At 40.2% G+C, this 21,038-nt stretch overlaps 2 protein-coding genes across 9 annotated transcripts in view; one reads left to right on the forward strand and one right to left on the reverse strand.

Moving 5' to 3' along the window:
- LOC104240540 (eIF-2-alpha kinase GCN2) overlaps nucleotides 1–11,476 on the forward strand; it is a 99,933-nt gene extending 88,457 nt beyond the window's left edge. For 2 of the 8 annotated variants that reach the window (XM_070155866.1, XM_070155867.1), the window contains exons 25-27: nucleotides 6,364–6,466; nucleotides 6,540–6,662; nucleotides 7,332–7,718. In XM_070155866.1, the coding sequence (XP_070011967.1) occupies nucleotides 6,364–6,466; nucleotides 6,540–6,662; nucleotides 7,332–7,442 (337 nt within the window). In that variant the 3' untranslated portion in view covers nucleotides 7,443–7,718. The other 6 variants (XR_011402129.1, XM_070155861.1, XM_070155864.1 and 3 more) reach the window with 6 other exon arrangements.
- A 7,961-nt stretch (nucleotides 11,477–19,437) lies between these two features.
- LOC138878238 (uncharacterized) lies at nucleotides 19,438–20,757 on the reverse strand. The gene is made up of 3 exons (XM_070157904.1): nucleotides 20,599–20,757; nucleotides 20,419–20,553; nucleotides 19,438–20,298 (listed from the first exon to the last, which is right to left on the reverse strand). Exons 1-3 carry the CDS (start codon nucleotides 20,755–20,757, stop codon nucleotides 19,438–19,440), a joined length of 1,155 nt encoding a protein of 384 aa, XP_070014005.1.
- Nucleotides 20,758–21,038: the final 281 nt, after the last annotated feature.

A 21,038-nucleotide genomic window follows, 5' to 3' on the forward strand; every position in this document is an offset into this window, starting at 1 on the left:
CTAATCTCAGCATTACAAGCATGCCATTATCACAATGCTATCTTGACATAAAACGTATCATATGTATGACCTTAACCACATCTCTGATCTCATTAGTTGTTCACAATCAATTACAAAATCGTCAGTTAACCTCATGTTAACCAAAATCTCATTTCAATTTTTTTTTTCCACAACACTGACAACCAATCGCGAGGCATGAAAACCACATCATTATTTACCCAAATCAACGAATCACATTTAACGCCACTTGGGCACTCACCTCGTAGGTCAAAACTCAATAGTTACAACACAAATATGGCTAAATATGCACAGAATCACATAAGAAAAATTTATCAAATAAGCCTAACAGGCATGACTACCTGTTAATACTATAGTACAAATTTAAATTTCACAAAGGGAGAATTTAAACATATATATTTTTCACCACAAGGACCTCGTCCTTATATAACTTCCACCGTGGCTTGTAGCCCGTTTTAAATATTTCACATCATATAAAAAAATTGTGAGGATCTCGTCCTCAACTCTGCATCACAAGTAATTGCACATTGTGCCAACTGAATTCTTTCCATTTCTTTTCTTTCTTCTCATAAATTTCGATAAACATCACAACACAGAATGAACCCCCATACCAATAGGGCGTACAATTCATAAAAATTGAAATCAATTATTCCGAAATCACATCAAATCCACTGTAGTGAGTAATAGAAAGTAATTTTTTTTCTTTTGGACTTATAGCCCTTAATAGTGTACAAAATAAAATGATATACACGGGCCAACATCATCAAATCTCCCAACAGGGATAATCTTAAAAGTGGGTCACAAAATTATGAAGCTCACCCATAAGTGGAGCATAATAGGAGGACTCGCCTCAATTTTTAGAACCAAATCAAATTAAGGAAAAATATTCTTTTTATAACAATCGGAATCGTACCTGTAACGACACCATCTGGTGTAGTGGCCTCAGCCACATCATAGCAATTATATCAATGGGTCGGGCCTCCACATCTTAGGCGCCATCTACCCGCTCGTCCTCTATCTCTAACTTGTAGTGTATGTAGATTAGTAACTATAATGGAGTGTGTGGATTGACTGTTCTGATAAAGTAGGTTTCTCCCAAGTCTGGGACAATTTCTCATGATGTTCCTAGTATCACCACATTCATAACAACTCATCTACAGTTCGGCTGCTAATTCTGAGTCTGTGTCGGATAACTAGAATAACCATTGAAGGAATCATATGCCAGTGGTGCATTAAAAGATGATTGTCCCATGAGAGTGCCCTGATTAATTGGAGCACTACGAGTATTCTGAAATTGTTTCCATGTTCCTACTAATACCGAAATGTAGAATTATTATGGACACAGGAATATCGAAAGTCCCAGCATCTTCCTATACAAATCTCAGCTCTTACTCATATACAAGTTTCAGAGAACCTTTGAATACCACATAAATACATCTCAGGCCAAAACTGATATGACACATGACCCCACAATTTGATCGTTGATAGTGGACTCCCTTCGCTTAGCACGAAGCCATATGAAACATTCCGATGATTCACAATACTAACCTTTATCGCTCGTACGACACCAGTCATAAGACACCTCAAGCTATTTATTTGGCGCATGTCATCCTCGTGACAATTAAACTCGCTTCCTTCAGTGTCTTGGCTTGCTAATATGTACCCTCTGCCAAATAGAAATCCCATACAAACCACATTATCTCTAATACCACCAACTATCTTTGGATCTACATCCACCCCGTGACCATGCAACGATTGTGATGATTAGGAAACTAATTAAGCCCTCTTAAGATGTTACTTATCAACCAAATGTCAGAATCTGATGCACCCCCATGCGCACAACTGAAAGATCTTTTTGCGCTTCCATATCTTCAATTCTGAACGACACGTGGTAACAATGGTTGAGTAGCCCTGACTCTCTTATAACCTTTTACGGTATCACAAACCATTGGCGTAGTGCGCAATTCCATACATGAGTGGATGCAAAAGAACATAAGATATATGCTTCAAGCTGAATAAATGTTGCACGATAAGGAATGAATGAAGTAGAAATTTTTCCTACTAGTTCTGTAGCCTCTCGAAGATAAGTACAGACGTCTCCGTACCGATCCGCAAGACTCTACTAAACTCGCTTATGACTTGTAGCACCTATGAACCTAGAGCTCTGATACCAACTTGTCACGACCCAAAAATCCCTCCAAAGAAGTCGTGATGACACCTAGTTTCTAAACTAGGTAAGCCTAACATTTACTGAAATAATATGGGTATTCACTAACTTTAAATTAAATTACTCTGAACAAAATACAATTCCCAAAACCGGTAGTACAAGTCACAAGCCTTTCTAAGAGTAGTTATACAATATGATTACATCACTGTTCCGAAGCAAAGGGAACAAATGGAAATAAGTACAATTGAAGGTGACTCTGAGGACTGCGAATGCTATAGCAGGTTTACCTTGAGTCTCCACCGCAACGAATAGCTACCGTCGATCAAAGGCATGGATCTGTACACAAAAATGTACAGAAGTGTAGTATCAGCACAACCGACCCCATGTGCTGGTAAGTGTCTAGCCTATCCCGGCGAAGTAGTGACAAGGCTAGGACCAGACACTCACATAAACCTGTGCAGTTTATAGCGTACAAAATAATATGAAGCAAATAATAATAATGGCAACGATGATCAACCAATGATATAAATAGCTGGCAACAAGAACACCAAAATTGCTTCTCAACAAATAACAAATACAAGTGCAATCAATTAATCAAGTCCTTCAAATATAAATCTTTCGCTTATAAATCCTTCAAGTAATAATCTCTAAGATAATATGTTTTTCAATAAATATATTTTGAATATATTTCCTTCAAATAGATATCTTTCATATAAGCATCTTTCGAATATAATTCTTTCGAGTAAAGGTCACCTTGTGACACCTCATATCATAATCATAAATAATATAGGTCTCAACCCACTTTCGAAATTTCACAGCACCTCGTGCCCACATTTATGTCACAACCGCACGGACAACTCACGTGCCATTAAATAAAACCATAATATTTTCCCCGGCACCTTGTGCCCACATATTTCTGTCTCACATTGCACAACAATATTCTCATGTTACTCAGCTCATAGGTTCCATAACCCAATACAATTAAGAATGTTCAAGGAGCCTCATTCACTTAACATAAAGTAGAGTACATCTCCCAACGCAATTAGGAAATCAACAAGAAAAGATGACGTTATTATTTATTTATTTCTGAAATCATTTGATAAAGAAAATACCCTTTTCAATTACTGTACAATATCGAATGAATTAGTACCTTTAATACGAGAAATCAATTGAGTTAAAAATGTGACAATTTTTTTGAAATTTGGAGTTTTGAACACAAACAAATAAATAAGGCGAGGTATCGTAAACACTATGGATTCGAACACAATGGGTCACAACAGTAAAGGGACCTAACTAGTTAATACACTTGAATTGTTAATAACAAGTAAACACATCAACAGAGAGTAGGAAAACAACAGTTGCACGGCATCATCCTTCGTGTTGTTACTCTCGTTCTCACCAAATCAATCATATAAAGTACACGGCATTTTCCTTCGTGCTTTACCTCACATAATGATGGCACGGAATGATCCTTCGTGCGTTAGCACTCATATCAGGGCACGGAATGAACCTTCGTGCATTAACATTTATATCATGGCACGGAATGACCCTTCGTGCATTAACATTTATATCATGGCACGGAATGACCCTTCGTGCTTTACACTCTTTCCTCACAAACAACAATACACGGCATCACCCTTCGTGCTTTATCACTCTTCCTCACCCAAGCAACAATCACAAACAATGGGGCGAGGGAATAGACAAGGCTAAAATAGGAATCCCGGCAAGGGAACAATAAGTAAACAATTTAGATCCCGGCAAGGGAACAATACTATCAAAACAAACATCCCAACAAGGGAACAATACTATCAAAACAAACATCCCAACAAGGGAACAATACTATCAAAACAAACATTCCAACAAGGGAACAATAATAATAATAACACATGAAGCGCAATAAACTACAACGGAGTCACAACAATTATAATACAAGACTCACGGGCATGCTCGACCCCCAACGTATAGATACTCGTCACCATGCCTATACGTCGGACACATCACATAACAAGTAGCAAAATATACTCAACTCCTATTCCCTCAAGCTAGGGTAGACCAAACACTTACCTCGAACTTCCACGGCCAACTCAAGCCTTTGCCTCGCGAGTTCGTGTTCGAAATTCTCAAATCTAGTCATAAATAATTCGATTCAGTCAATAAAAATTATAAGAATTAATTACATATGCATTTCTACATTGTCCATTAAAATCCGAAATTTAACTCAAAATTGCACGTGGGGCCCACGTCTCAGAATCCGACGAAAGTAGCAAAATATGAACACCCATTCAACCACGAGTCCAACCATACCAAAATTATCCAATTCCGATACCATTTGGTCCTTCAAATCATCATTTTACATTTTTGAAAGGTTCCACAATTTTCTTCCCAAATTCCATCTCAAATCACGAATTAAATGATGAATTCAGTGATAGATTCATGTACTCTAACCAAATCTGAGTTAGAATCACTTACCCCGACCAATTTCTTGAAAAACCTTCGAAAGATCGCCAAAATTCGAGCTCTCTAGGTCAAAATATCAAATAAAAACCCTAAACCTCGTATTTATAGAGTACCCCTCGGATTCCGACACCGCTGACCGCACAAAAATGACCGCGGTCCGCGCAAAACCAGCGGGGTCCGCGCAAAAAGGACCGCGGCCGCGCAAGTCTTGCTCTGCAGGGACAGACTTTAGTATTTTGGCCATAACTTTTGCTACAGATGTCCAAATTGCGATGTCTTTACCTTTCTGGAAACTAGACACAAAGGGCTACAACTTTCGTTTTGAATCACCTCAAAATTCCTTGTGGATCAAAAGTTATGAGCTTCCGAAGTAGGACCAGTAACCTGCAGTCTTCAGTGACCGCGGCCGCGCCCATTTTGACGCGGTCAGCGCTAGGCCAGCGCGAAAAGGAGCGCGGTCCGCGCCACAACTGCTGCCCCCTCCATTTTCTAAGTTCCGGGGTGTCCGTACTCGCTCAAAACTCACCCGAACCACACCCGAGGCCCCCGGGACCGCAACCAAAAGCACCAACGCATCCTAAAACATTTTTCAACCTCGTTCCAATCATCAAAACACTTCAACAACACCAAAAACCATCAAATTACCTCAAATTCGAGCCTAAGTTCTTCTAAAACTTCCAAAACACGCATTCGATCAAAAACCCAACCAAATCACGTCCGAATGACCTGAAATTTTGCACACATATCCCAAATCACTTAACGAAGCTACAACAACTCTCGAAATTCCATTCCGTCCCTCGGATCAAAATCTCACCTATCAACCAGAATTCGCCAAAATACTAACTTCGCCAATTCAAGCCTAATTCTACACCGTACCTCCAAAACCACTTCCGATCACTCTCCTAAGTCACAAATCACCTCCCGAAGCTAACCGAACCTTCAGAACTCACATCCGAACCCTCTAACACATAAGTCAACATCCGGTTGACTTTTCCAACTTAAGTCTCAAAATATTCTTTATATTTAACTCCGAATCTTCCGAAAACCAAACTCGACCTCACATGCGAGTCATAATACATATTACGAAGCTGGTCGAGATCTTAAGTCGTTGAACGAGGCGTTAATTCTTAAAACGACAAGTCGGGTCGTTACAATTCCCCAATTTAAATTGGTCGTTTTTTATTTTTTCTTAATTTCGTTTTTTATTGTAAAATAATTTTAAAAATCCAACTTGAAACTACTTCCCAATTTGAATTGGTAGTTTTTTATTTTTTTTATTATAAATAATTTTAAAACTCCAACTTTTGGAGCTTTGTCCTAAAAATTTACATTTGTTATCTTATGGTTATGCCACTTGGCTTAATATGGTGGCTTTGCTTCTCCTTTTATTATATATAGATTATTTTACTTATAACTATTCCCCAATTTAAATTGGTCGTTTTTTATTTTTTCTTAATTTCGTTTTTTATTGTAAAATAATTTTAAAAATCCAACTTGAAACTACTTCCCAATTTGAATTGGTAGTTTTTTATTTTTTTTTATTATAAATAATTTTAAAACTCCAACTTTTTTGGAGCTTTGTCCTAAAAATTTACATTTGTTATCTTATGGTTATGCCACTTGGCTTAATATGGTGGCTTTGCTTCTCCTTTTATTATATATAGATTCCTACTTGCTCACCGTCCTATCATTTACCTAAAGTTAAAGTAATAAACATGCAGATATGATGTTGTCACTAATGTTCTTGTTTGTTCAAGAGGAGGGGGTGGTCTATTAATAGAGCGGATGGAACTATTGGCAGAGCTTTGGGAGGAAAATATCAGGGTTAGCTGTTCAATTACCACACTCTTCGCTTGAATGTGTTTAGTATCTGAACTAAGTTTTGAACATTCCACAGGCTGAATTTGTTCCTCTATGCGATCCAAGCCTCACGGAACAGTATGAATATGCTAATGAGCATGACATTAAATGCCTTGTCATCATCACTGACACTGGTGTATCCCAAAAGGACTCAGTGAAGGTAGGACGACATTTATTACATGTTCACACTGCTTTCTCATTTCATGTTCTTTATTAAGTTTTGAGACACCCAAATGCAATCTTTTGGTGAATGCCTCCTTGTAACAACACAATGCAATTCCATTATTGATTATACTTCTCTCTTCTATGGTTGTCTCACACAAGGACTGAGGATATTCAGATATGGAGCTGTTGTGAAAAAAATGATGCATCGGAGATAGAACTTATCCTAGGGGACATACTGTTATTTGACGGAAAATTACTGTTCAAGATCTCTTAGCACTTTATGATCTTTACACATTTAGGAGAATTATTTGTTCTGTGATGCATCATGTCTACTGAGATGAAATATTCTCCACATGTCATTTGATTATCTTTGACCCATTTGCTGATATTGCTACAGAATGTAAGGATGTTTCTTGTGAATTGACATTCTAAATAATGGAATATTGTGGAACTCCCTATTATCTTCTACTTAGTTGCTTAAGATTTAGCACTATAATGAAGTTTTTGAAAATCATTTCATGTTGGAATTGACTGTCTATTTGGAGAAGGCACTACTTTGCCTTGTGGAGGCAAATAAATTTTCACAAAATCTGTTCTGGGTAACCTTTATAGCTTATGTTTCCACCTCCAAAATGATTTGTTCTTCCTACTGATATGTGACCAGGTCCGACATCTTGAGCTCAAGAAGGAAAAAGAAGTGGAGAGTGGAAACCTCGTCAAGTTTCTACTAGAGGCAATGTCATCTCAGTTTAGAAACCCATCCATCTGGAACTAGGTAACTTGTTTGAAGTACCTCTAGGTTTTTTTTTTTTTGTTGTTTTACTTTTTTAAAATCTACTAATGGCTATACTCTGGTTCATATTCCTTTGATCTACTGCCACTTGCAAGTTGCATTTTGACTTGCTGATTTTTCAATTTTGTTGCTCATATTCCTCTGTATCGGTTAGTCTTCTCTTAAAGCCACTAAGCTAGCCTCTTCTGCTGCTGTACATCTGACATTATTCGTGATGAGTAAATCTGTTGAAGCAACTTTTACATACAACTTTGATTAGATTGTACTAATGTTATTTACATGGAGAAATGATTTAGAGAGACTGTCAGTAAATCTATGATCTTTAATCTGTTGAACTTCAGATCCCCATTCACATATTTCAGACGAAAGAAGGTCAGATATGAGCGTGGAAAGTTTTCTGTAATATCATTTCCAAATATATCATTTGAGGGAAGACAATTAGTTTTTCATGTTCTCAGGCTCTGTTCAAGCTCACATTTCCAGGTAACTGATGGGCTTGTCAGGCCTAGCAAGAGACAAAGGGAACTATCTGCCTAATGGTCTTCCACACTTTAAGATCAACAGAAATGTTGTGGGAGAGCTGGGGCATCCTTGCCCAATGTGTCAGCTCAGATGGTAGATATTACTGAATGACACATTGGAACATGAAGTCAGTTTAACCAAATGACAAGTAGGTGCGAAATGATATTAGTGTTTGTACGGTAATAAATGCAACAGGGCTGGAAGAACTAAATGCAAGGCGATATCATTTGTCGTCATACCTGCTGGATGAAGTGAATGCTGTTGCACACTTGAATGGCAGTAGAACTTGAGATTGTTGTTCTCCGGAATCCTCTGCATCCTTGAGAGATGGGGCAACTGTTGCACTTGAACCTTGGTTGGCCAGCTACTGGGCTTGCAGTTGGACTGCCCCATGCGCTAGGACGGTAAACTTACGTTTAAAAGGTGTTTCATTATGCACAAGAAGTTCCAGTTGACCAAGGGCTTTTTGGAATCTAAAAGTTGCTGGTAGTTCCCCAGTATCTCTTCTCGAATTTTTTTGCCATTAAAAAAAAATCAGCTTTTCATTTTCTGTGGCATAAAGTAGAGAGTGCTTACTGCAAAATTCTTCTTTAGATTTATGATTGAGATATTTTCGAATATGAAATCAGATTTTTGTTGTCATACACTTGATTAGACAAGAGGGGTTGCTCTGATGGTAAGCAACCCCCACTTCCAACCAAGAGGTTGTGAGTTCGAGTCACCCCAAGAGCAAGGTGGGGAGTTCTTGGTGGGAAGGATGCCGAAGTTCTATTTGGAAACAGCCTCTCTACCCATGGTAGGGGTAAGATCTGCATACACACTACCCTCCCCAGACCCCACTAGTGGGATTATATATATTGGGGTGTTGTTGTTGTTGTTGTTGTCATGCACTTGATCTGATGATGCTCAGTGAAGGTGTAATGTCTAAGGTCATGTTTGGCATCCTTATGTCAACTCATTGCTTCAACATTCTTGAAAACTAACCCTTCATTCCTGGGGTAACCTTTTTTCTATGACAAAGATCAACACCAGTAACTGCGTTCGTCTACCTAATAACTGCTCAGTGCTTGAAATGTACCTGAGGCAGAATCATGTTGACTTCATTCCCCCTATTCATGTCAGAATTTGTGTGCTATGCTGCAGCTAAACCACTTAAAGCATCTTCCAACTTGTTTCCATGATCCTTCTCAGCAACATTATTGAACGAGCCTACAGTTCACAGTAGGGGCAACCAGGCTGGGAAAGAGCCTACAGTAACTTTAAGCTTATGAGATTGTTACTTTGTTTGTATGGACAGTTTTGGTATAACTGAATAGATCAAATGATATTCGATTTTTGACGGAACTGTTAAGGATAGCACTAGTTCTGCATGAAGTATTTTTTTATCCTCATTCATTGTAAAGGAAAACACTAACACTCTCATTTTTATTTGAATCATGTCTTGAGGAATATGAATATCACGCATTGCATCAATTGTAGATTATTTTTGGAAGACCTAGGATTTGAGGGGCAACGTTGTTTGTTTTCAAGCAAAATCATGGGATCTGCCTAAGAGGGGGGAAGAAAACAAAAGGCAGTTGTAGGTGCTAGGTAATATGGTTGTACTAGTATGAAGCTATTGCAAATTAACTTTAAATTTCTTAAAGAGCTGTATTTTCTTTCTTCCCCTTTTATGAAGATGGTATAAGATGGAGTATGTGAATGCATAGCATTTTGGCTGGCAGAGGGGCAGCGCTATCACCCAACCTTTGGGTTCTAACACTTGTCCCTCTTGGCATTTAACCTCATCCATTGAATTTTTTGACTCACCCCTTATGGTCACTAACTTGAGGCAAGTTTCACAGGAAATTCCCTTACGGGATTAAGAAGCAACGGTTTGTGGGCTTATATGCACTCTCTTAGGGATTCACCATTCTAGGGGTAGTAAAATGGTTAAAAGAAAATAGTTAACCACGCGTATTATCCAGTAAAAAATAAGTTGGATAATGAACTTTTTAAAAACGGGTCAAATATGGATAAGAACCATATTATCCAATTAAAAAATGGATAACTAATGGATTTAACTTTTACATTTGTAAAACCTCAAATTTGGGTTCCTCAAGTTAGGGAGACAAAGAATTCTCCCAAAAGTGATCATATACAAGAAGTCATGGATAATATGGTTACCCATATTATCCGCCGGTTAACCCGTTTTTTTATCCGTATTAAATATTGGTTGGATCGTATAATTTATTCGTTTTTCACTATCCGTTTTCGATCCAGACCATATCCGACCCGGCTCGCCTGTTTGCCACTCCTAATTCTAGCTAAGGGTTACTGCACAACCATATTAGGAGAGGCACTAACTTTAATAACTTAGGCTAAGCTGTGAAGGTATTGTATGCTTTGACTCAACCTTTGGGGTGTCACGATTTTGTCCTCCTGGAATATAACCCAAAAGGTGCCTAGACACTTAGATATTTGATCTCGCCTAATACGGCTCTTGACATTTTCTCCGTTACAATATGGGATTTTTTTCCTGATACAAGTTTCATATTTTGTTGTTGTACTAATACCACTTGTTTGCCGTAGGCCTAACATTAAGGTATTGTCTAGTTTAGCTCAACCTTGGCATCCTCGGAATACGGGAAATTTAGAAAATAGGCTCCTGTTATAAGAGCTTAGTTATTTTTTAAAAAGATATTAGAATTTAGCCACTCCTGTCACACAAGAACTTTTTCAGACAAAAATACCCTCCAATTCAAACACGAAACAACTTAAATAATCGGTGTTGGATTTCGAAGTTTAGACAAATGAAACTCCCAACACATTATACTTGAGTTCAAAAATACCCTAACTGCTAAACTTCAATACACAGTATTGTTTGGAATTTGTAAATTTAAAACTCCAACATTGCTTGCTGGAGTTCGAAATTCATCCCAAACTCTGAACTAAGCTCTTCTAATAAGTGAATATTGATATTCGGCTTAAATTATGTATATTTATATGCATATTGTCTTGCATTTTACTTATGTTTCGTAGATTTCGGATGTGTAGTATAATAATTTATGCTAATTCGTGGAATTTTTATGTGTAGGAGTCATTCGGAAGTAATGTGAGACTAAAGTGCACGATTTGAAGCAAAAAAAGAGCAAACTGAAAAAATGGGTCATTGTAGTGCCATGCGCTATGATAACGCCAAACTATGCCTTATACAAGGACACACACGGACGTAGCAAATATAATCTGAGTAATTCTGCCCAGAGTCGAACCACAGAGAATTAACCTATCAATTATTTTTGTCGGATTTACTAAATTCACAGAATCAATTTCCCCAAACTTTGTAATTCACAATTGATGATACTTCTAACAACTAAAAAATGAAAATAATTAACAGCTGAAAATTAACTATGCTTGATGTGTAAACAGTTGGAATAAGGTCTAAGGTAATGGTTTCCCCCGTTGGTGATTTCCTTGGTTGTATGTTTCTTATAGCGATGCCTTAGTTGTCTCTATCAATCAAGAACTCTCCAGCTATCATAAATCTCTCTCAAACAATTATGATAATTTACTAGACGCACTCTCTCAAGCTACGCTAACTAGATTCACATTACCGTTCTTTTAGATTGCACCCGAGGTATCGTTATCTCTAATCCAACCTCTAAACCCTCGGTTATGACTCTTGTCTATACTTCGGGAGTGATGTTGTTCAAACAACTACGTAAATATGCACTCTTTCTCTCAAGAAGATACATAATAAATAGGAACGGATAATTGAGGGCCCTTTCAACTAACCACAATCAAAACGTAGATGAACAAAGAGAGATTAACAACCAATTCAAACTATATTACTATCACAACCAAGTCATCCCCAACGAGTTTCACCAAAACCTTAGATTAAAGTATTAACTACTCATGACAACGTAAGAATAAACTACGAAAATATTCATAATGGAAAATTGCCAGTAAAATAGAAGAGAATAAGAACTATGATGTTTTGGGTGATCTCTCACACGTGTCTTCTTGCAAAAGTAATCTCCAAAATAAGCCCCCTCTTCTCTTGGGCGAGTTTCCTACATCTTATAAGGGTTTTACAAAAGCTTTCCCGAATTGACACTTTGGCCCCTTAAATTTATGGACTGTGAACATGCCGTCGCGGCCGCGGCGTCGACCGCGGAGAACACTGACTCCAACCGCGGCGTGGACCGCGGTGAGTATGCTGGGCCTTTTTGTCTCCGCGTTCCTTCTCTTTTTGCTCTTTTGTGTTTGGGTACTTCTTGAGTGGGTGTTTTCTTCACATTATTGCCTCTAAACACTTCATGTTGCTTCCTCACATCTTATATTCCCTGTGAAACCAAATAGCATTAATTAAAGCATTTTATTGGCAACTTACATTATAAAACAACAACAAAGCATGGGCAATTATGGTGTAAATGACAACTATATAGCCTATTATCAACACCCCACACTTAAATTATTGCTAGTCCTCGAGCAATTCACCACACTCCATAAAAATTTATTCCCTATGCTTTTCCCTCAACGACTCATGCCATGAACATTTCACAAGAGTTACACATAGTAGTGAGCAACTTTTACCTCAAGAATCAAGTTTTTCGTACCCTGTAACATTTGCACTTACTCAAACCACTCTACACAATAGTCAAGATGCACCTTTACTTTGTGAATCACATGCCCTCACATCACACAAGAGAGTAGTTCCATATATATAATGATAGTGATAACAATTAGGAACTCAAATAGAAAGAATTCGCTCACTCTCCAAAAAGAACATTCACATGCCACAAAGATGCACCATAAGTTGCCCCTAGTGTAGTACTCGACTAATCGAGCCCCATTTAGTCTAAGATCAATAAGACTTTATTTGGTTGTAATGTAGGCTAAGAGACGGGTAGGATACATTTGGATATAGTGACTAACCTCCCTAAGCACTTTTAATACAATTACGTTGAACTTAAAAATCATCATTTTGTAAGCCAACACTCCACCACATTTATTTAAACATCCCCATACATTAGGTGCAATTTGTACAAGCTACCACTTATTAATCACTACAATTTTTTTTCGTGGTGCTTTTCTTTTTACACTTCACATTCTGCACCTTTTCTCTATTTCCATGGTTCCACTTCAAAAACCAAACCACCACCCCACACTTTTGTTTTTACACAATCTCAATACCAATCTAGTGCTTAGTGAGAGGGAGGAAAATTGGTTCAAACAGCAGGCTATTCAAACAAGTGGTTAAGGTTCACATTGTGGTTGCCAAAGAAATAGGCTTATAGGCTCAACGGGGTTAACTAAGATGTAATGCATTCAGGTGGGTTCACTTTTTATGTCTGGCTCAACAAAGAAATGCCTATATCACTTCTAAAACCGAATGAAGCTACTATTTCACTTTGCAAACACACAGGGCAAGTTCTAGACATTAAATGTACAACATGGAATACAATGATACTCATACTCACATGGAACATGACTCACTCCGGATTAGTTTATCAAAACATTCTCTTTTGAGTGTTCAAGTTAGGTATACACATACAATTTTTAAGGCACTTAAACAAGATTCAACCTTTGAAGCTAAGCGCTACACTCTAGCATCTATCGTGTTCAGGTGTAAGAACGCTAAGGGTTTTTCTTCTTCAATTTTAAGCTCGTCGCCCATTAATCCTAACCTAAAACAAAAAAAATCTACCTATACCCGGTTCAAGATAAACCCCTTGGAAAAGAACCGTGGCCCAAAGAAAAACCAAGGGGAAGTTACTACACTACCTAAGATATAAAAAAAAAATCTTTTTGGTGTGTTCTATAGACTAGCTTCCCTCAAGAAAATTATCTAAAGAATCTGTCATTAGGAAGAGTCTTTATATTTCAATTTTTTTTTCTTGACTTGGTCCCTCAAGAACCCCGCTGAAAGAGATCCATCGTCGGGACAAGTCGCTTCTATTTTAACTTCCTAAAAAAAACTGTTACTCTATTTCTAAAGTCACTAACACAAAACAAAACCAAGAACAACAAGTAGATAATATTCACAAGTACAACACACAACGAAGTCCCCCACCCCACACTTAAAATTAAGACATGTCCCCACGGCTTGACAATATAAAAAGCAGTGAGGTAAAAAAACTTCCCTGAAGGGTCACTCTTGATCCGAAACTGTGTTTGGGTTCACGTTGCAGACGCGACCCAGTGCTCTCAACCAGCCCATGAACCTTTTTTCCGACTTCACCTATCGGTCAGCCACAGCATCAATGCGGGTCCCCAAGTCAGTGACAGAGGTCCGCAGTCCAGTCATTTCCTGCTCTAGAGCAGCCATCCGAGTGCTCCGGCGTGGCTGTGGTGATCCTACCTCGTCCCCTCTAGGAGGGGCTGTGATCTCAGTAGCTTCAACAGCATCAGAATCATCCTCAGACTCAGACTTATCAGACGAGTCATCATTGTGTCGTACCGGCTCTCTTCCCTCTTGCCCAATTTTTCTCGCCTGGAAAGGGGTTTTTATAGGTAATTTCCCATCAACTCGGGAGTTCTCAGGAACCTTAGCAAGGCGGCATAGACAGGTGACAATCGAAGGGAAGTAGTGGCCTTTGCTTAGTTCGGGCGATCGGATGAACATTTCTTCAGAGAGGACTCGGGCGACATCAAACCCTTGGTGAGTCATGAAGCAGTAGACCATAGCGGCCCGTGGCCCATTTACATCGGTGGTATTGCTGGATGGTAGCAACCGAGTGGTGATGCCAGTGAGCCAACATTTGGCCTCCCAAGTAAGAGACTTAGAGGGTAGAGTCATCGGTTGTGCTACCCATTTGGGCTGTCTGCCAGGTATACAAATGACCTCCAGAATTCTGTCCCAGTCAACCATCGGGTGACTAGCCCTGATGTAATAATCATCACCCGTGAATGCGGGGAGGCGATACACTCTGCGGATGACCTCTATAGAAGCATTAACCGCGGTGTTGCGCACAGTCACAACCCTGTCCTTGTGTTCTGGCACGTTTGCATAGAACTCCCTTACTAGATGAATATTGGCTTCCTCAGCAGCCTCAAAGAAGATGTCCAGTTGACACCTCCGTAGCTCATCAAACATATTTGGGTATTATTTCACCAATGCCTTCCTGTCGATATGGACCTCATGGAGTAACTTCTTGGCAAGTTTCTGATTGTACCTCACCTCTGCTTCTTCAGAGACGAACCGAGATCTATCAAACCGTGGTGCACTAGATTGGGCCCTAGCTCGTGAGGAGCCTCCTGGGCCACTCGTAGAGGACCCGGTGTTTCGTCTCTTTCGGGCTGAACTCATAATGCATGTCAAAACAGAGAAATGCGTATTAGAAAGAGCCTAAAATGGTGACTATGGGTGGTTACTCAGACTTCACCACAACCATGTCACAACATCTCCTTATATCTCCATTGAGGCAATTTCACAAACACATTGTGGGCAAGACATTTTTCTTCATATTCATGGCCCAAGGGAATCAAGAAAACTTCCCCAATTCACTTCACCCACACATTCCACACTTGTTTTTTTAAACCAGCACCCACCAACAACACCATTACACACAGTCAAAACACAACCCCTTCACCAAACATATGCTAAAAATGAAATTACACTAAAAAGAAGAAGAAAAACTAAACAAAACAAAATCCTATCACTAACACTACATTAGAACAACACTAACTAGCATAATACAACAAAAAATAAAAGGAAAAGAGAAGGTGGGGTCGGAATCATACCTTGGGGGGGGGGGAAGAAGATGAGGGGTGTTGTGAAAGAGGAAGAAGAAGAAGAAGAAGAGAGTATGGAGGGGAGGGTTAGGGTTTAGAGAGAGAGAGAGAGGGAATTGGAGATTTTAGGGAGGAGGGGATCGTTTATTTTGATTTAGGGAAAGGTTATGTTGTGTTTTAAAATTAAAAGAAGAGTGGAGAAAAAGAACGAAAACGAAAAAAAAATAAAAAATTAGCAAACCTGGTATGCCTTCTACGGTCGACGCCGCTGTCTGAGATAGTGTCTCCCGTGGTCCGAGCCGCGACCGCGGTGAAATATTAAACCTTCAGTGATTTCTGCGGTCCTCGCCACGACCTTGGTGAATTTCGTCGCCCGACAGTGTCTCCCGCGGTCCAGCCGCGGTCGCGGCTAACAAACTTTTTTTGTCTTCTAAACATGAAGTTACATACTACACTTACAACACATTCGTGGGTTGCCTCCCACGCAGCGCCTGATTTAGCGTCGCAGCACGACGCAAGTAGTTGAGTCTGTACTCCTCATTCGCGTAATGGGGTTCTTTCAAATTGATCACCACTGTATCCCCTTTTTCTTCAGTTATTCCAAGGTAATGTTTCAACCTTTGCCCATTTACTGAGAACTTGTTTGTCCCATCTTCTGACTCAATCTCAACAGCTCCACTTGCAAACATTTGCACCACTCTAAATGGCCCTGACTATCGGGACTTTAACTTACCCGGAAACAATCTCAGCCTTGAATTATACAATAATACCTTGTCACCGGGTTTGAAATTTCTGTCCACAATGTGCTTGTCATGCATCTTCTTCATTCTTTCCTTGTAGAGCCTCATGCTTTCAAAGGCTTGATATCTAAATTCTTCCAGCTCATGCAACTCTGTCAGTCGATTTTGTCCAGCTGCTTCGAGATCCATGTTCAATTGTTTTAGTGCCCACTGTTTTCAGGATCTCTTCGACCTCGACTGATTTTTCAGCTCCTTCAAGTCGCGATAGATGATCAACGACTTGTTTTTTTGTGCCCTTACGGTCACGAATTTCGAGGTCGAATTCTTGCAACAGTAGCACCCAACGAATCAGGCACGGCTTAGACTCCTTTTTCTCAATTAGGTACCTGAGAGCTACATAGTCAGTATATACAATCACCTTGGAACCAATCAGATATGATCAGAACTTGTCAAAAGCAAACACCACCGCCAACATCGCCTTCTCCGTCACTGTGTAATTGAGTTGTGCACCGCTTATCATTCTGCTTGCGTAGTAAATCGGGTGCATCAGCTTATCTTTTCGCTGCCCCAAGACTGTTCCAATAGCATAGTCGTTGGCATCACACATGAGCTCAAATGGCTGCTCCCAATTGGGTGTAACAATGATGGGTGCAGTTATCAACCTCTTCTTCAGTTCCTCAAATGTCAACCTGCAATCATTAGAAAACACAAAGGGATGATCCTTTTCAAGGAGTTTGCATAATGGGTTAGCAATTTTGGAAAAATCTTTTATGAAACGCCGGTAGAACCCAACGTGTCCAAGAAAACTTCTCACCGCCTTGACTGACGTGATCGGTGGTAGCTTCTCAATCACGTCAACCTTAGCATGGTCGACCTCAATTCCTTTACTGGACACTCGATGCCCCAGGACTATACCTTCTTGTACCATAAAATGGCACTTCTCCCAGTTTAGCACTAAGTTTGTCTCCACACATCTTTTAAGCACTCTCCTTAAGTTGTGAAGACAGTCTTCGAATGAATCTCCCACCACGGAGAAATCATCCATAAAGACCTCCATAATATCCTCCACCATGTCTGTGAAGATGGCTAACATGCACCGTTGAAAAGTCGCGGGTGCATTACAAAGCACAAAAGGCATTCTCCGAAAGGCAAAGATGTCATACGGACATGTGAAAGATGTTTTCTCTCTATATTCAGGGGCTACTGATATCTGATTGTACCCCGAATATCCATCCAAGAAACAGAAGTGCGATCGCCCAGCCAGCCTGTCCAACATTTGGTCAATGAAAGGTAAGGGAAAATGGTCCTTCCGGGTGGCTGTGTTCAATTTCTTGTAATCCATGCAGATACGCCACCCTGTGACTGTACGAGTTGAGATCAACTCATTGTTCTCATTTTTTACAACAGTCATTCCCCCCTTTTTCGGCACACATTGGATAGGGCTGACCCAATTACTATCAGAGATAGGGAATATGATTCCCGCATCTAACCATTTGATCACTTCTTTCTTTACAACCTCTTTCATGTTTGGGTTCAGCCTTCGTTGGTGTTCCCTGGAAGGTTTGTGCCCCTCATCCAGGAGAAATTTATGCATATAGAAGGCTGGGCTAATACCCTTTATGTCTGACATGGTCCGGCCAATGGCAGTCTTGTTTTCTTGCAGTACCTGTAAGAGCCGTGCTACCTGCACATCCAACAAACCGGATGATGTAATAACAGACAAGGTCGAATTAGGGCCTAAGAACACATACCTGAGGTGATCTGAGAGTGGCTTCAGTTCCAACTTGGGTAGTTCCTCTATTGATGGTTTTGTTGGAGGAGTGACCCTTTTCTCTAGCTCAAGGGACTCGAACTGAGGTTCCCTTGACCAAAATCCTCAACCTTCCAGTGCCATGACCCATTCAGCTAACCCTTCACCATCCATTTCTTCTAAATTCATCAGACATGCCTCCAATGGATCTTTTACAGTTAGGGTCATATCATCTTTTTGTAGGATTACATCCACTACCTCCACTAGAGAGCAATTAGCATATTCACCGGGTCTCCTCAAAGATTGCTGAACATTGAATATGACTTCTTCATCGTTCAATCTCATTTTTAATTCCCCAGTCTCACAGTCGATTAGTGCTCTCCCAGTGGCTAAAAATAGTCTCCCTAAAATAAGGGGTATCTCCTCATCCACCTGACAATCCAAGATAACAAAGTCTGCAGGGAACACGAACTTCCCCACTTGCACCAACACATCATCAAGAATACCAGTGGGCCTCTTCACTGTGTGGTCAGCCAGCTGTAGCAGCATCGAAGTTGGCCTAGCTCTGCCAATGCCTAGTTTGGTGTACACAGCCAGCGACATCAGATTTATGCTGGCTCCCAAATCACACAACGCCTTTGCAAAGGCATAACTTCCAATTGTGCATGGAATAGTGAAGCTACCTGGGTCCGACATCTTTTGAGCTATCGGTTTTGCCACCACTGCGCTGCAGGTCTGTTTCAGAGTTACATTGGATAGATCCTGAAAATCAAACTTCCGTGACATTAGATCTTTCATCATCTTGGCATAACCGGGTATCTCCCTCAAGGCATCTATCAAAGGAATATTCAACTGAATTTGACGCAGTATCTCCATGAACTTCTTGTATTGGTCTGCCTTCTTTTGTTTGACCAGTCTTTGAGGGAAGGGTGCAGGTATCACCCTTTGTACATTGCTTGCTGGCTTCTCTCTGTTAGAATTTTCTGGCACAAGAGGTGCCACCTGTTCTGCAACTTGCTCATTCATCTTTTTTTGCCTTTTCCTCCTGATTCTGCTCAACCACCACTTCAGTAAGTTCTGTTGGTTCCTCTACCTCTAATTGAACTGGAGTGGCTGGTATAATATCCTTGCTGGCTTGTGCAATTTCCTGCTCTCTGTCTAAATCTCTCCCATTCTGAAGACTTACTGCCATCAGCTGATTCGGGTTTTGGTCCTTGGGGTTTATGTTTGTGTCTGCAGGCAAAGTTCCCTAAGGACGATTGTTCAAAGCCATGGACAGCTGACCCAACTGCGTTTCAATATTCTTTATGGCTGAATCATGCACTGCCAATTTTTCCTGCACTTTATTATTTGTCCTAATGAGTTGCTGAAGCATACCCCTGATTTCCACTATGTTGTTATCTTGCTGCTGAGGGGGTGGTTGGTATGTCAATTGTTGCTGATTTTGCTGTGGATAGCCCTGCGGTTTCTGATATGGTACTGGCACCAAATGGTTTTGAGGGTGCATACCCCCAGGCTGCTGCATAGTAGGCCTGTACTGCTGATTTTGCTGTGGTCTCCACTTTTGTGCTCCTTGCCTCTGACCCCCATAGTTGTTGACATAATTCATATCTTCCCTTGCCCCTTGATTTTCACCTTCTCCGCTCCATGAACACACATAAGACTGATTAATACAAGGTGTACACAGTCCCCCATTTGTTGTATCAACAATGTGCACCTGTTTTGTACCCATCTCATCAATCTTCTTTGTCAATATGCTCATCTGGGTCATGAGTGTGGCCATGTTCTTTGCATGCGAATTATTTCGGTCAAGAGGAACTGAATGCACTATGGGTGCCAGTGTTGTACCTCTAGTCATCCACCCCGAATTTTGTGACATCTTATCAAGAAGGATTTTACACTCAGTGAATGTTTTACTTAAAAATGCACCTCCAGCTGAAGTATCCACATTTGATTTCAAATTGTCAGCTAGCCCCATGTAGAATCTCTGGCCGAGCATCTGGTCTGGAATGCCATGGTGAGGACACTTCACTAACATCCCTTTAAATCTTTCCCAAATTTCTTGCAAGGACTCAGTGGGCTGCTGCCTATACTGCAATATGTCATCAATCTGTTTTGCAGTCTTGTTAAGCAGATAGAACTTGTTCAGGAACTACTTGACTAATTCCTCCCAGGTGGTAATAGAGTTGATAGGGAGCGAATTTAGTCAAGTCTGAGCTTCCCCGGTTACCGAGAATGGAAACAGTAGCAGCTTGATAGCTTCCAGAGTCGCATTTGGCTGCCTTTGGGTCATACAAATTGACAGAAATTTTTTCAAGTGTTGTTGCAGGTCTTCAATCTGTGACCCGGAGAACAGTCTCTTATTCTACAGCAGATGCAGCATGTTGTTGGTGATCTAGAATGTCTCCACTTGAATTGCGGGCACAACTATGACAGTGGCTAGATTATCAGCTGTGGGCCGTGCCCAGTCATAAAGTGCAACTTCGGGCACAAGAGGTGCCACCCCTCTGACATTTAAGTTAGCTGGCTCATTCCTGACGTTTCCGTTGACGTTATCTACGTCACCCATGTCAAATTCGAGTTAGTGTGATTGTTGAGATTGTTAAAGTCTTTTGTTGGCACGGTTCAATGCCCTGAATATTTTCCGGGGTCTGAGAGTCCTTCTAGCAGTTCTCTAGTCCTCGAAGAACTTCTAGGCATACACCTGCTTTCTACAAGAGTTCAAACGTTAGAAATTCAATGAAAAGATTGGGTATAGAGAAAACTGACTACACTTAGAATTTTTGTACTTCTCTCAATTGTAATTGATAACACCGTTAATTCCCTGGTAACGACGCCAAAATTTGATAA

The sequence above is a fragment of the Nicotiana sylvestris genome, chromosome 9 (assembly GCF_000393655.2).
Source record: "Nicotiana sylvestris chromosome 9, ASM39365v2, whole genome shotgun sequence".
Taxonomy (NCBI): Eukaryota; Viridiplantae; Streptophyta; class Magnoliopsida; order Solanales; family Solanaceae; genus Nicotiana; species Nicotiana sylvestris.